This window comes from Acaromyces ingoldii, assembly GCF_003144295.1.
Source record: "Acaromyces ingoldii strain MCA 4198 unplaced genomic scaffold FA10scaffold_9, whole genome shotgun sequence".
NCBI lineage: Eukaryota > Fungi > Basidiomycota > Exobasidiomycetes > Exobasidiales > Cryptobasidiaceae > Acaromyces > Acaromyces ingoldii.
The window spans coordinates 411444-426108 of NW_020290255.1; the positions used below are offsets into that span (position 1 = coordinate 411444).

At 55.6% G+C, this 14665-nt stretch overlaps 9 protein-coding genes across 9 annotated transcripts; 4 read left to right on the forward strand and 5 right to left on the reverse strand.

Moving 5' to 3' along the window:
• The first annotated feature begins 116 nt into the window (after window positions 1-116).
• FA10DRAFT_269993 (NAD(P)-binding protein) lies at window positions 117-1384 on the forward strand. Its single transcript, XM_025522958.1, has 2 exons — window positions 117-549; window positions 603-1384. Exons 1-2 carry the CDS (start codon window positions 136-138, stop codon window positions 1092-1094), a joined length of 906 nt encoding a protein of 301 aa, XP_025374109.1. The 5' UTR covers window positions 117-135; the 3' UTR covers window positions 1095-1384.
• On the reverse strand, window positions 1369-3165 carry FA10DRAFT_256789 (FAD-binding domain-containing protein; the record flags this gene model as incomplete). Its single annotated transcript, XM_025519822.1, has 1 exon — window positions 1369-3165. The coding sequence occupies one exon, from the start codon at window positions 3163-3165 to the stop codon at window positions 1369-1371; it is 1797 nt and encodes a 598-aa protein (XP_025374110.1).
• Window positions 3166-4161: 996 nt separating this feature from the next.
• FA10DRAFT_304782 (hypothetical protein) lies at window positions 4162-5218 on the reverse strand. The gene is made up of 2 exons (XM_025525396.1): window positions 4643-5218; window positions 4162-4581 (listed from the first exon to the last, which is right to left on the reverse strand). The coding sequence occupies exons 1-2, from the start codon at window positions 4862-4864 to the stop codon at window positions 4300-4302; spliced, it is 504 nt and encodes a 167-aa protein (XP_025374111.1). The 5' UTR covers window positions 4865-5218; the 3' UTR covers window positions 4162-4299.
• A 722-nt stretch (window positions 5219-5940) lies between these two features.
• Window positions 5941-6350, reverse strand: FA10DRAFT_224303 (hypothetical protein; the record flags this gene model as incomplete). Its single annotated transcript, XM_025518604.1, has 2 exons — window positions 5941-6148; window positions 6205-6350. Coding segments are annotated over 2 exons (354 nt in total), but the record flags the coding sequence as incomplete, so codon positions are not given.
• A 500-nt stretch (window positions 6351-6850) lies between these two features.
• FA10DRAFT_202330 (hypothetical protein) lies at window positions 6851-7637 on the forward strand. Its single transcript, XM_025518459.1, has one exon. It carries the CDS (start codon window positions 7063-7065, stop codon window positions 7495-7497), a length of 435 nt encoding a protein of 144 aa, XP_025374113.1. The 5' UTR covers window positions 6851-7062; the 3' UTR covers window positions 7498-7637.
• FA10DRAFT_235151 (hypothetical protein) lies at window positions 7586-7840 on the forward strand (the record flags this gene model as incomplete). The annotated part of the gene is made up of 1 exon (XM_025519020.1): window positions 7586-7840. One exon carries the CDS (start codon window positions 7586-7588, stop codon window positions 7838-7840), a length of 255 nt encoding a protein of 84 aa, XP_025374114.1.
• Window positions 7841-9387: 1547 nt separating this feature from the next.
• FA10DRAFT_289494 (hypothetical protein) lies at window positions 9388-9879 on the forward strand (the record flags this gene model as incomplete). The annotated part of the gene is made up of 1 exon (XM_025524299.1): window positions 9388-9879. The coding sequence occupies one exon, from the start codon at window positions 9388-9390 to the stop codon at window positions 9877-9879; it is 492 nt and encodes a 163-aa protein (XP_025374115.1).
• A 267-nt stretch (window positions 9880-10146) lies between these two features.
• On the reverse strand, window positions 10147-12044 carry FA10DRAFT_297980 (glycoside hydrolase; the record flags this gene model as incomplete). Its single annotated transcript, XM_025524554.1, has 1 exon — window positions 10147-12044. Exon 1 carries the CDS (start codon window positions 11803-11805, stop codon window positions 10147-10149), a length of 1659 nt encoding a protein of 552 aa, XP_025374116.1. The 5' UTR covers window positions 11806-12044.
• A 298-nt stretch (window positions 12045-12342) lies between these two features.
• On the reverse strand, window positions 12343-14585 carry FA10DRAFT_269995 (hypothetical protein). Its single transcript, XM_025522959.1, has 7 exons — window positions 14003-14585; window positions 13811-13948; window positions 13552-13744; window positions 13376-13483; window positions 13259-13320; window positions 13148-13203; window positions 12343-13094 (listed from the first exon to the last, which is right to left on the reverse strand). The coding sequence occupies exons 1-7, from the start codon at window positions 14506-14508 to the stop codon at window positions 12619-12621; spliced, it is 1539 nt and encodes a 512-aa protein (XP_025374117.1). The 5' UTR covers window positions 14509-14585; the 3' UTR covers window positions 12343-12618.
• Between the last annotated feature and the right edge of the window lie 80 nt (window positions 14586-14665).

Here is a 14665-nt window from a genome sequence, read left to right on the forward strand (position 1 = left end):
TGCAACGGCCGAAACAAAAAAAGAGCGATCGAAATATGGCACGCTTCTGGAATCGTTGGGCCCGTGCTTTGCTACAAAAGGAGTGACGCCGAGGAGGACAGGCCCTTCTTGCTTACTCTCACATAATCCAGCACGATGGGAAACGACCTCAGATCCGTCGTCGTCTTTGGCATTGGCGAGATCGGCAGGCCGCTCGTAGAAGAGTTCCTGTCTCATGGCTATTCAGTGCGAGCAGTGACACGCCAAGGCAGCCAAAATCCGTCGGTGCGCTCCGTCGAGGAAGCTGGAGCCACGATTGTGCAAGTCGACTACAGGGACGAGAAGTCGCTGGAATCGGCCATTCGCGGTACGGACATCGTCATTTCGACGTTGAGTGGCCCAGCTTTTGCTTACCAAGTCGCTCTGGCCAAGGTTGCCAAGCGGGAAAGCGTCAAGCTCTTTGTGCCCAGCATGTGGGGTTTCGACTACGAAAACCCACGATTCAAAGACCCAAAGCGGAACCCGCCAATGATCAAGGAGAAGTACGACCTTCTTGAAGAGCTGAACACTGTGGGTGCCAAGGTCTGTTGTAGGAACGAGCACCTTCTTACCATGTAAGACAGCTCGGCCTGCCTTGGTTTGCGTTTTCGAACGGGCTCTTTACGTCATGGATGCTTTCTTCGGTCCATGGAATCGATGCGAAAAGCTGCACAATTCGCTGGGCTGGGCGCGGTGATAAGCTAGTGACTTTCACACACCTGCGCGATGTTGCGGCCTTTGTACAGCTCGCCATATCCCGTATTCCGATCCCACAGCCAGGCACAGGTCGTTGGCTCTATGTCGAATCGTTCAGAGCCACATTCAACGACGTTTTCGCCGAGGCGCAGAGACTCGATGGGACGCGGCGACAGTGGACTATGACCCGCTCAAGCGCGGATGATGCGAGACAAACGCAGACCAGCGATTCGGAGCAAGGCGAAATCGCTTGGCACTTGGCATTGTTTGACGATGGTGATGGGCTGCGTGCAGAGAACGACAACAAACTTGTCGGCTTCGAGCCGAAGTACGACTTCGCAAACGCGGTTCAAGAAACTTTGCTTCAAGAGCGAAAGTAGCCGCGCCCTGATCTCGCAGTCCTCTTCTTCCATGCAAAGAGGGCTAAGCTTAGAGGGAGACCTGTGCGTGAACGAAAACGTCAAACGTACGAATAGAGCGGTGATCACCTTCAACAGTCAATAGTAGTAAATTGAGGACAGGGTCGAGTACAGTATGGTGGCTGCGTCAAGGTCAGATGCCAAGGACACGCGCGCTTGCCCTCACTGCTCTTCTAGCGACTCGATCTGCATCATTCTCTCATTTGCTTTTGCTGCAATGAATACTGCGGGTAGTTTACAGGGTACTGCTGGGAGCCGGGGGATAGCAGGCATACCGCGGGTCGCTGGCATTCCATCCAATGGCCTGGTGGTTCGTGAGGAGATTCTTTGGGTCAAACTTGGACTTGAGCGAGAGCAGCTTCTTGTAGTTGGTCTGGCCCCAGAACGAGTTGATGGGGTCGGGCTCAAAGGCATCGGCCTCGTTGAGGTAGGCGCCCGACGTGGGCGTGATCTTGCGGAGAAAGTCGGCGGCCGTGTGAGAGCGCTGAAAGGCGGCGGAGATCTCGGTGGCGCTTGCCTCGTTTGAAAAGGCCGAGTTGATAAAGACGTGCCAGAGGCTGTTGCGCCAGGCCGGCGTCACGGCGCTGGTGCCGTCATCCTTGTAGTTGTACGGCGTGGTGACGAGAAACTGCAGCGGGGCGCCGTACGTGTAGAGGAGCGGCTCAGCCAGCGGGAAGGGCTGTTCCACCGTGTTGACGACATTCATCAGAGCGTCGAGGAGCGTCTGCTGGTTCGCCGCTCCGACAAAGTTGGCCGTGGGTATCAATCGTGAGCCAATCGCCGTGCCCAGACCGACGAGCTCTTCGTTGGGGACGAGGTACTTGTTGTAGGCGGAGAAGAAGGTCCCGCCCTCGTCCACCTCGTTGTTGAGGATGACGTTGGCGCTAGTCAGCGCTGCAACGTAGTCGGTGACATTCTTCATGCTTGCCTTGGCCGCAGCGTTGTTGAGCTTGGGCGTGAAGAGGACCAGGCCACTGGCTTGCGTCGACATGGCGGCTGGCTCAATGTATCCACCCCAGCCGTCCTGTGCGATCGAGCGCGCGTTCTCGATGAGAACCTTGAGAAACCCACGTACGCTGTCCAGGTTCGCCGAGACAAACCGAATGTAGGCCACCTGGAGGTTGAGGCGCGGCTGGGCGCGCGTCGTCATGGACATGATGACACCAAACGTCCCGCCGCCACCGCCACGCATGGCATAGAACAGGTCCGCGTTCTGGCACCGGCTCGCCGTCAGGTATTGACCCTTGCCGGTGACGACCTGCATCTCCAGCACGTTGTCCACGCCAAGGCCCAGCGTGTTGGAGATGGACGAGTGGCCGGCGCCGGTGATCCACCCGCCGGCCGTGCCCACGGTGGGCGAGGAGCCGCCTACGATGGTTATGTTGTTGTCCTCGGCGAACTGGTAGAGACCGAGGAAGCCCTGTCCGGCACCAAAGGAGACGGCGGTCGTCGCCGTAGACGCCGCACAGCCTGCTGCAACAAATGCCTTTTTCAGTGTAATGGCCGGTTGCAGGTTGTGCGTCCACAGCTTGAGCGAGTTGGGCGCCGACGAGCGACCCTTGTAGTCGTGTCCGCTGTTCTTGACGACGAGGGGCACGCCCGTCGCAGTGCTAAAGGCCAGGGCAGCCTGGACGTCCTGGTAGCGTCTCACATCAATGTAGCGCGAGGGCACGCTGCCCTGGAAGCAGTTGGCGCCCGAGGCAGGGATCGCCGGCGCGGTATAGTCGAGGTTGCAGCCCTGTGCATTGGCCTGGCAGGTGCCCCAGTTGGTGTTGAGGTAGCCGCCGGGCTGCGTGACGAGGTAGGTGTCGGTCTTGTAGCCCTGGATCACTTGCGCGCACTGTGCTGCGTCAGGGGTATTGAGCGTGCCATTGTAGAGCGCATAGCAGGGCTTCGCAAGCGGCGTCTCGGTGTACAGTCGTCCTTGCACGGCGCTCGACAGCGCAGTCCAGGCCTGTGGGCTGACGTTGTCGATGGCCGCGCCCGAGACGAGGGCGCTGCTGGCCAGCAAGAGGACCACAGGCACGTACATGGTTGTCGCGGGACTCGAGCGCACCGGCCCTCGCTCGACCTCAACTTATATCTTTTCCCTCTCCACTCTCTGAGCGGGAATTGCAAAACAACTTCCGAGCGTGTCGGGCCTTTTTCGACTCCAGATTTTTTTAGACCCTGGCCAATCCATCTTTCACACGTCAACTCCCGCTACCCTCCTTTCCTGCTGCTGAAGATTATTTGCGGGGTCAGATCCCTCCGCGCAGCGCTGTGCCTGGCTCGCTGATGCAGTGGCTTGACCACTCTCCTACCAAACCCCTTTCCTAGCAAGCGACTGAAGTTCGCTGCGATGACGATTTACAACCTGGGAGCGAGTGGGACGATATAATCGCACCATTTCGCTCTCACTGGCAAGGAGCTTGCTCTCGGCAGTGGCCTTTGGCATTTGCGATAGACTCTACAGCCTCGCATGTGTCCTTTCCTGCAGCGCTGCGTTGAGTGACCTTGCAGGAAGTCAGCAGCGACCTCCTTCTTGCCCTGGACGGCGGCTGCGACGACCAATTGATGGACTTCTGGAGCGAAACATCATCGCACAAGCTGGGGTTAGGTTGGTACAGCGTGTCGGCAGTTGTTGACGGAACTTATGGTCAACCAGACGATTCAAGGCACAGGCAGGAACGGCAAAGGCAGGAGAGTGTATGGAAACCCGCGAATCGCGATCCGATGGATGGAATCTCCCGAGAGGAAAAAAAAAAAAATAAAAAAAAAAAATGGGAGACAACCTCCCAGCGAATTGACACGCGGAGTTCGATGCCCACGTGGACATCAGTCGACCAAGGCCCCATCTAGTCGATTGAGTGTATTTCGCCGAGCGGTAGATCAATCTCTAAGTGTTTCTCACGGAAACGATTCGTCATCGTCGGAGCGAACTTGGTCCACAGTCTACTTCAAGGTCAACCAAGAGTCGCTTCAAAGCATAAAAGCATTCAGATGAGAGACGACGCTTGGTCATTGATGAGAATAAAAATGAGAGGAAGGAACGAGAAGCACCGAGCAAAATGCCAGGCTCAGCTGCAGAGGAGGAAGGGGGCGGAGGAGGATCAGCCGAGCAAGGAAGCCGGCTGAGAGAGGAGCAGCATCGATGAAGTCGTGTGAGAAGAGGAAGCGACCGAAATTACGTGTTGCAGTCGGTGCACGCGTTTCCGTCGGCGACGCAGATGTTGCCTGCCGAACCCTGGAAGCGGCCGTTGACCGTGCCACCCTCCTTGTCAGGGTTTTGCGGGGCGCCGCAGCCATCGATTACCTTCTGGATTGACGAGTAGATGTAGTCGTCCGTCTGGTCAGATTCGGAAGCGTAGACGCAGCAGTCGTCGGTGCCGTCACCACCGTCAGTGCCAGCGCAGACGAGCACGTTGTTCTTTGAGCCGCCAATGCCGACATTGCAAGTGTTGCTTCGCTACGGTCCACAAAACACGGGTGAGCTACACCCCACTCGAAACTTTGAACTGTAGACTCACGCCGATGGGGAGACGCTGCTCGACAATCTGCTTGCACTTGGCAAGAGGTGCATCACCGGCCGTGCCGCATGTCAGCTTATCCTCAGGCGGGTCTTCACGAACATAGAGGCCAGAGCGGATGGCATCGTCGCGAGCAATGAGGATTCCGCCTCTGCCAGTGGAAGCAGCCTTGGCCACAGAGGCGACGAAGGGAAGTGCGAGCACGATCTGCTTGATCTGCATGATGTTGAGGCCGAAGATTGTTGATGAAACTGATGAGTGTACAAATTTGGCCTGCCTTTTATAGCCCACTGCGAGCCTTCATCTCTCTACTGCGATCCTTTTCCTTGCTCAACAGGGCGAGCAGATTGCTGTTTTGCAAGGATGACCCGCGCAGCTTGCCATTGGTGAGCACAGGAACGCGTCACTCCAAGCCAAAAATAAACGAAATCTGGGTGGCACGCCGTCGCAGGACGCCAAGTCCTTTCCAATGCGTCAGGTCGGAAGTAATTTACGGAGACTTCCGCTGATCGATTGATTGCGACAGGGAGCGCTGACTGCATACGCAGGCACGTTCTCTCTTCAAAGTATCGGTGTTTCTACATTCTCGCATAGTGCAGCGCAGGATCCAAGTACAACTTCGGTCCTCTCGCCGCTTGTTTGCCCAAACGATACATTATATGATGCTTGACACGAAGTTCTGATCGGGAGTCGCAGTATCGACGACTGCGCTTGAACGCTTGAACGATGTTTCTCGTAAGCTTCCTTTGACCGACGATGACGGAGAACGGGCAGGGCAGAGGGTATCACTGTAAGACTCCCCAGAGCAATGCGATGCCGACTTCCGAAGAATTAACGCATAGCTCTGGGAACTAACAAGTCCCGAAGAGCCTCTTCCACAATCGGCGTTTACTATGAATATTTCAGAACAAGGTACGCCGATGGCGACGGCTCTTGAGGACGGGATACGCGGACGACGGCAGCGTAGCGTCCTTCCAGGCACGGCAAGTGATCGATGGTTGTGTTAATGCATGCTTTGAGCAGTCAGCCTCGTCATGTTCAACTGGGAAACTCCCTGCTTTGTTGATCCTATTTTGGCCAGCAGAGGAAGCTCTAGAAGAGAGGCTGCACTAGCAAACAGCTAGTTGTATTATCCAAGTCGGTTGGGCATAGCAAAGAGCTACGCGGACTCCAGTGGATCGCGCAGGATGAAAGAAGTCCTCCAAGAACACTGTGGGAAAGTGGAGCTGCAAGACTTTCGTTTGGCAAGAGAGAGCATAATCTGTGGCATTTCAAATCCAGGAAAGGGACAATGGAATCTAGTCGGAGAAGCAGTCTCCGCAAGCGGCGCGGTCGCCGATGCACACCCTCTCGCCCTTGTCCTCATCGAGGGTGACGACACCATTGACCGAGTTTTTCTCTTCGCTTGCACAGCCCAGCAGGGCTTGTACTGCGCTCTTGACGTCCGCGCCGTCGTTCGGGTCATCACGGTTGTTCCAACGCATCTGATTCTGCGTCGTGTAAACACTGTGGATTGAGGGGTCAGGGAGGGGCTCTGTCGCAGCTATATCCGTTCCACTCACCAGCAATTTCCAAGGCAGGCGGGGTTGTATGCCGTCTGCGTGACGCTGTACGTGCAAGTAGCGTCAAAGTTTCCGAAAGCTGGCCACTGGTCTAGGAGAGCGCGGCAGTCGGAGAGGGTAGCATCGCCCGTTGTGCCACACTTGGGCAGCAGGTTCTGGCGCTTGACGTTCTCGACGGTGAGACGCTTCTCGCTCAGGGGAGAGCAAGAGACACTCTGCGAAGAGATGGCCAGGGCAATAACGAGAACGGTGGAAGCGAATCTGAACATGTGTGGCGGGGGCAAGAGCGGTGAAGATCGTGAGGTTTCGCTGGGGCGAGCACGGTGGAGCTTTTATAGCTCTTACCCACCGCTCCTGGCTTGCCTTGGCCCACGGCTTGACAACGAGAGAACATCAGTACAGAGCAAAAAAACCATCAGGGCCCTCCGATCGAGGCGAGTGTGCTGCACCCAGGAAAACGAGACAAAATGAGGAACGCGTCTTTCAGACTAATTTGGGTGTAAAAGGCACCGCATCTTCGACATTTCCGACTTCGAGAAATTCGATGGGCCCGGATCCAAGAGGGGCACAACAGCTGTCATCTGAAATTGCGATTTAAGGGCGCTTCATTGTAGGGCGTCTTTTCCGTTCCTAGAGCATCTAGGCTCCGAGATTATGATGACGACTTGCATGACATTGTCGTCTTGTTCGTGGCGACAACACCCAAAAGAGCGAGCCAGCATACTTGTTCCTGACGATGAGACAGCACCGCTCTCCCGAAGACGCCGATTGATGCTGAAGACGCCAATTAATGCCTGTGACTATTCTCCCACGGACGTTGATTCCTGCTGGTGACGATTCTCCCGCTGACGCCAATTCATGCTGATGACGAATCTCCCGAGGGCGCCAAGTCTTGCCTCCGACGATCGTGGACATCTTGCATCACTTGGTATTTGCGCAACTCTGTCCTCGTCATGCAAGAGCAAACGCGATCGTGCTGTTATCGATAGAGGTACGCCCGAAACGACACAGAGGTACGGCATGCGCATACGAAGAAGCTGGAGAAGAAGAACACAGAAGGGTATAAAAGCTGAACAGATTACCCGCGTATTCTTCTCGTCAACCCAAAGACAAGCCTCTCCAGTTCAAAGCCTGCCCTTCGCCTCAGCCGCCTCAAACCGCTCTTGGCAAGATGAAATTCTCCAGCCTCGCTCTCGCCGCCGCGGCCTTTGTGCCCCTCGTCTGCCAGTCCGTCTCTGCCGCGCCTGCGGCCGAAAAGGGCGTCGAGAAGCGCTTCGAAACGGGTTACGCTGATATCGTTGGTTCCGTTGCCGAACTGGCCAATGCTATCACCGAAGGCAAGGCGGCAGACGACGAACTTCGCGCGCGTTTCGCACAGAACATGATCGATGGCATGCGCCAAACGTGGGGCGACGAGCACAACTACGTCATCTGCCACACTGACCACGAATACCAGTGGAATGGCGCCGAGGGTGCGGACTGGGGACATGCCCACTACGAGCTCGACATCCAGATTGGCGGAACGGTGGGCTATGAAGTGTACGGCAGCAACGTGGGCGGCTACTTTAAGGGCAAGGGCGACGGCGGCTACCTTAACTGTGAGTCTCTTGTTTGTTCAAGGCCCGGCCTGAGCTGATCTTTTGTCATTTGCAGGGGAGTGGTACGGCTTCACCTCTTCCGTCGAGGAGGACGGCTCGAGGATCAACTTCATTGACCACTAGGCTATATCTCTCACATTCCTATTGACCGGCTTTTAGACTGCTCTCTTTGTGATGCACCTCTTGGCTTGTCTCGCCTCTGGACCGGTCTTGTTGCACTCCATGATCGATTTGAAAGCCAAATTTGTCTTTATGATCCCGATCTCAATTGGCGAGCCAATACTAACGGTTTTGACAAGCGCTGCAAAAGCACGGGCAGGCGACCTGAAGCAGGCGAGTACAGGAGAGCGGATTGGGCGCGAAGAAGAGGTAGACCCGGGCAAGTCGAGAGGTTCGCATGCTTTTGCAGCTCACGTGCCCGTAGTCCCCAAAAATAAAAAAGGGACGCCACCACTTCGCTGCTTGGAGATTCCCGGCGCTAAAGTGCTGTCGCGCAGGAGATTGCCGATCTTGCTTTGTGGAGCATGTTCGGCTTTTCCGCGCCCGTTCTTGTAAGACTCAGGGCACGAGACAAAGCAGAGGGACGGGCTTGAAGAAAAGCGGCCTGGGGACGCCCCTAATGATCCTCATCCCCATGTCCATTCAATGAGCAAGCAAGTGAAGTCTTCGCCTTCCATGGTCTCCCATTCATTGCCGTTCGCGCACTCTTCTGGTACGCTCTCGACTCTCCAAGCAAAAGCAGAGGAAGAGACACGCAAAAGACGGACAAGACCGATATCGGCCTGTGAGGACTGGTGAGTCTTAGCTTTGGTTTTGCTTGACGGCTTCTTGCTCACCACTCACGGTACAACGCCCGGAACTCAGCCGAGTGAGGAAGGTCAAATGCCATCTACTTCCCGGCCAGTCAGTCTGCCGGGGCTGCGCAAGGCGGCAGACAGACTGCCTCTTTCGCATAGACGACATGTCGCTTGCCCTTCGAAAGAAGTGCTTCCCATCTTACGAAGGAGCGCCACAGCCCGACAGTCAACAGTTCCATGAAGCACCTGTGGATCGACAGCTTGGCTCAAGGTCTTCATCTTCGAGAGACTGTCGACGAAAGCGCTTGCAGGAGGGAGATGGATCGACGGTGGGCGGCAACAGCCAAGACAAAAAGAAAATGAAGATCCGGTGTTTCGCCAACCCCACAAAATTGGCGGCCATTCAGCCAGAAGACTCGGCGCGAAGCACAGCTCTGTCTCGCACGTCAAGTATTTGCAGTGCAGCGTCGTCTAGCTCTCTTGCTTGTGGCCCGGCTGAAGCACGGTCGCCTCCTCTTCATCTTCTTTTGACTTCTTCGCCCTATCATTTCTCTTCAGCTTCCTCTGCAGCTTCTTCGTCTTCTCAGCTCTCTTCAGCTTCTCTCGGAGCTGATTATCCACTACAGCACCTTTCAACGATGCGGATAATTCCTTCGCGGGAGTACCTGGATGCTTTTGGCATCACTCCGACTTGTGAATCCCCACGCCGCTCATACGACGTTCCTCCGACATACGAGAAACTCCCTCGCCGCTTATCGGACGCACTTCAAGCAGGCAATGTTTCGCCCATGCTGGATCATGACACTGCATGGAACTTTGCGCTTTCCGGGACTGAAGAAGTTTTTGGACACCCCATCATCGGTGATTGGTGCCGGGAGGCTCCTGCGACAAGACACGAAGACAGATCGGACCGCGGGACGAGCGCGACGCCCTGCCTCACCACATCACCCGGCTCGACAGGCGCAAGCACAGAGCTCAGCGACCTGTGGATGGGCAGCTGCAGAAATCTCGAGGAGGATGTACTGAACGCTGCTGCAGTACCGCTCGGCTGCGAAGAGGCAGCAAGTCCGTCTACAGCAATCAATGGCTGGTTCAACACTGTAGGAAGGATGGACCAGCTGCCAACGGAACCCGTTCCAGCGTTTGCCATGGACCTGGAGATGCAGACCGGATGCACAGGTGTCGCCGTGCCGTCTGAGACAGGCCTGGCCTCACCACCTTTGGGCGCGCTCGCAGACGACACCCGCACCCTTTTCGGATCGAGTTTCTTCAGTCTCTAGACGTTTGGGAAAGAGCGGCTCATTCTTACGAGCATTCTGAGCGTGAGATACTTGTCATCGGTGACCGCCGCGGTCCAGAAGGTGCAGAAATACAAAAATTCAAGGGCGCTTCTAAAAATGTAACTGCTGAGCCGAAATGCAATATGGACCATCACTTCTCGCTCTTTCGCTTCTGCGACTGTCATATTTGGTTCTTTGAATTATACAAGGCAACAAGTCCTGACAGATGTGCGGCAGCATGTGAGATGAGCTCTGATCGCTATCACTCTAGGCGACAATTCCAATTCGATCAATGTCAGGAGCATTGCTGGGGCTTGAAATCTGGATCGAATTGGACGAGCCGACATTGAAGCCAGACAGTTGGACGCGGAAGTTGTGGCCGACGTCACCGTCCCAACTGTACCCAGTGATTGGGAAGTTGACATCTTGAGGATCGCCACCGTTTACGGCGATGCGTGCCTTTCGCTCGTTTAGACCGTTGCCCAGATAGCCAATTTCGCAATTGACATAGTCGAACAGAACGGTGACGCTCGACTGACTAGCCTCGACATTGTTGAAGATGAGGTTGTTGCCGTAACCGCTGATGTCGCCCACCTTTTCGCCACCAGAGCATCCACTGCAGGGCGCAACAGCGACGGTTCCCTCACGTGCTGCGTTCTCTGCCTCCAACCAGGTGACAGCAGGACTGGTAGGAGCAGCGCCGATAACGTTGCTGAGCCGCAGCGCAATAACCCCATGCGCATCGACATCTGCTCCATACGAGGCCGCGGCAGATCGAGTGGCACCCGAGTAGAGATCGACGACGTCGGCTTGCGTGACGTTGAGCGCAGCAAAGTCGATGTTGAGCGTCTGTCGGCCGCTTTGCGCATTGAAGGCCAGTACGGCGAGGTCCCCGTTGGCGAGCGGTCCGATGTGCAGATCTCGGTCATCGGTCCAACGCTGGACGAGCTTGACTGGCTTGCCCACGCTGTCTTGGTTTATTTCGATCAGACCTTCGTTCTGCAGAATCGCCCGCGTCTGCTCCGACGACCGAACTATGTCTGTCGACACCATCAGAGCCGACTTTGCCATTGCCCAGTAGGCGAAGTGGAACTGCTGCTCGGCCAGCGAGAGGCCGGCGTTGCCCACCTCGAGCAGATCAGCGTCGGCATGGAAACCAGGTCCCGTCTTGTCCTGCTCGGCAATGTAGATCGCTTGATTATAGATCCGATAGATGCTGTCCCACGAGTCGCTGATGTCATCCGACAGTCTAAACGAGGTTGCCAGGTCGCGAGTCCAGTCGATGGGACCCTTGAGGACACCGTCGTCGCTAAAAGGGACGCCCCACTGGCAGACCAACTCGCCTTCGATACCATTCTCGCGCAGCGCATCAGTCATCGGTCGGTACCTTGTGACGAAGTCGGTGCGAGCCGCCTTGGGTGCTGCACTGCTTGCGTCCGTGCTGTCGGCATAGCAGTTGTCGTACTTGACAGTCTTGACGTTCCAGTCAGCAAATTGCTTGGCATCAGCAGCCTCGTGACCCAAAGAGCCCAAAACGGGGCTGGGGACTGTCGGGTCGCAAGCCAACAACCCGGCATCGGAATATAGGCCAAAATTGAGCCCGCGCGAGGTAGCCAGGTCTGTCAGCGATTTAATGCCGTTGGGAAAAGCATCGTTGTTCACGTTGATGGCGCCCGTTGTGGCATCTCGAGACCGGTCCCTACGCTGCCAGCCGCAGTCGATTTGGAAGAGGCTGTAGCCCATGGCCGCAAAGCCTTGATCGGCGAATGCATTGATGGTGTCGGTCACGTAGCTGTCGTTGACCGTGCAGGAGGCTGCGTTGTAGGTGTTGAAACCGAGTGTTGGCGTCTGTTGGAAGGCGCACGTGGCTTTGTCAGCCAGAAGAGCGGCGAGGAGCACGGTGAAAGGGGCAGAGAGTGAGCGCATGTTGTTGAAGTCTTGCAAGGGGGTGGTTGGCTTGGCTACGCAGCACTGGAGTCTTAGAGGACCAGCCTCGGAACAGCAGACTGTCTTTTATGACGAGCCGTGCTTGTGTGGGTCTGATCTTAGCTCCACCGGTCGATAGCCGAGGAAGAAGGGTGCGACCTCTTGACAACACAGTCAGTGACACGATTCTGTCAGGTTGTCCCGTTACAGCTGCATGTGTCCTACCCCGCAATCTGTTGGACTTTCCCGGACTTGCGGAGCGTCGGGAAACAGCTTATTCACACACTTCGTGCGAAGATTCCCGACTTTTTTAGATTCCCGACTTCCTTAGCGGCAGCGCCTTTCTATATCCCGAACCAAAACACCGAGCAGACGCTGACGTAAGTACTCCTTTCCTCCATTCGAGCACTTGACCTACACAACCGAAAGGCCTAGGAGCCGTCGTTGCAAGCCTCTGTTGTAATGTGTTGCTGTGCGCTGTCTCTTCCAGCACATGTTTCTGCGCACATCAGGCTTTACGAGGACCTCAAATGGATCGACGGCACCGAATTCTGTGCTTTAACTTTCAAAGATTGATCAACATAAGCCCACGAAATCGACATCTAATTCAAAAAGTCATCCCTCTGTTCACGACAGTCCAGAAGAACTCGGTGCGGACCTTTCAATGGTTATCACGCCAGGACGCCGCATTTAGATCCAAATGTTTTCGTCAACATCAAGGGCCGTTTTGATAGATCATCGTACTGCTCGCTTCCTCTGACGTATTCGATTGACTTGTTTCTTTCACTTGAACCTGCTTTTACAGATTCCGCGCTAAACAACGAGCTGGCGTACCGCCTTCGCGTCGAGCATGCCGCTGTCCGGGTCGTTGCGTCGTTCTTCCTGCAGCAAAGAGACTTCCTGAGCCAGCTCTTGGCGCTGGTAGTCAGTTGCGCGAATTACCCTTTCCACCATCTCGGCCAGGAGCGTCTCGTCCGCGCCTAGACTCTGCAAGCTGTCAAAGTCCAGTTGAGACCATTCCGAAATGCTCTCATCGAGGACTCGTAAGACGGTTTTGAGATTGTTCGGGAGGTACCGTGCCATCTCGCTCCCGCCTGTGGCCAACGGAAACTTGGTGGCTTTGATGATGTAGGCTTGGGCAAAACGCCAGTGACGAGCTCGGAATTCGCGGATCTGGTCGACCAAGAGGATGTATAGCGCTTTGCTGAGCGGGCTAGTCTTCATTGCCAGGGATCGGATCCCAATCTCGGAGGCCCGAATTTCGAGGCTTGCGGTGTAGCTGCGATGAGCTGCGACATGAGGAGTCAGAATAGATCAAGCTCCTGTTCGCACAACTACCCACTGGCGGGACGGTATTCTCTGAACTCGCGCAGGATCTTTGTCAGATCATTATCAGGGCTGCAAATCAGACGCTGTCAGACTATACTCCGACAAGAGGAAAAAAGACACATACTGGTGCTTGGTGATCTCCAGGAAATTGTCCCCGAGAGGAACAAGCTGGTCGTTTGCACCGCTCTGCAAGACGGCGAGGTTAGCAGTAGATCTTTGAAACGTGTCTGCATTCTCTCACCTCGCCTCGAAAGTGCATTGGCTTGGTGTCTACGCCTTCGTACACTACGCCTTCCGGAAACATGGGATTGGTGTCTTTGGGACCAGTTCCGAAGATGAACGAACGGAGCTTCGCGCGATAATCACACAAGACTCGTTAGAAACAGACTTGCGTTTGCACTAGCAGGATCGACATACCTTCAGATAATCTTGGGGCTTACTGCGCTTCCACATGCTCTCCATGCTCACTTGAATCTTGCGGTATGTTTCCAGCATCCTTCGCATATGGCTCTCGAAGGCGGGCATGTCGTCTTGAGACGCAGCTAGCATGGCCGCTTCTGTCGCCGACACCAGCTGCCCGGAAAACGACACCATCTCGACGTGCACCAGGCTGACGTGGCGTTGTGTTGACCGTGAGACATTGTATACACAGAACGCTGCCCACTCTGATACCTACATGAAGCCTTTCTCACTGCCATCTGCGTCTTGGAATGCACGAATGAGCTCGAGATTTTCGAATGAGTATCTTCCTGCGAATCCCTTATAGTCGTCGTCCTTGACTCGATAGTTCATCAATGCGTAGCTCGAGGCGTATCTGTTGTACGTCAGGTGGTGGTTTTGGGCGAAGAAAGAAAGAACGGGCACTCACTCCATGAATGGGAAATGTCCAAGCTCGTCGGCCAGCAGCTTGAGAGGGACCGCTAACTGGGCAGGCAGCCTGTTACGCCCTGGCGCATACCTTCCTGTCTTGCGGTATGCAACATCAACCGGCTCCAAAAGATAAGCCGAAGTCGCAAAGCAGTAGTCCCGAAAAAGAGCGCTGATCAGTCTCGAGTCGCCTTTGGCGATTGCGGCGCGCACCGCCTGCACTTCGCGGCCTTCCGGTTGCAGCTCTTTGAGAACCGCCGATCCGAAGTCGCCCGTGCCGAGCAGCCCCATGGAACGGTCGCCATTGCGATCTTGCGGCTGTAGGACGGTCATGCGCTTCAAGAGGCTGTCCAATGTAGCGAAGTCCGCTGGCAGTTCGGCGAGCGGGTCCTGGCGCGGTAGAAAGCCGCGAGATTTGCTCACTAAGAACTGTGGGCATGTTGCATCATCCTTGTCAAAGTGCTCGGTGTCTTCCAGAGGGACAAAGAAGCTGTCGGCGATTGTCATCACGGTAAGCAATCAATCACGGTCCGAGAATGTTTCAGGTGAGAGCGTGTGCGGCTCAGGCCGGGGCTTTATAGACGATTGTCCCTGACGCCTAGCCAAGATCGGGCGTGGAAGACAGAGCTCTATTTTCGGACGACATCGGCTTCGACTTTGGCGC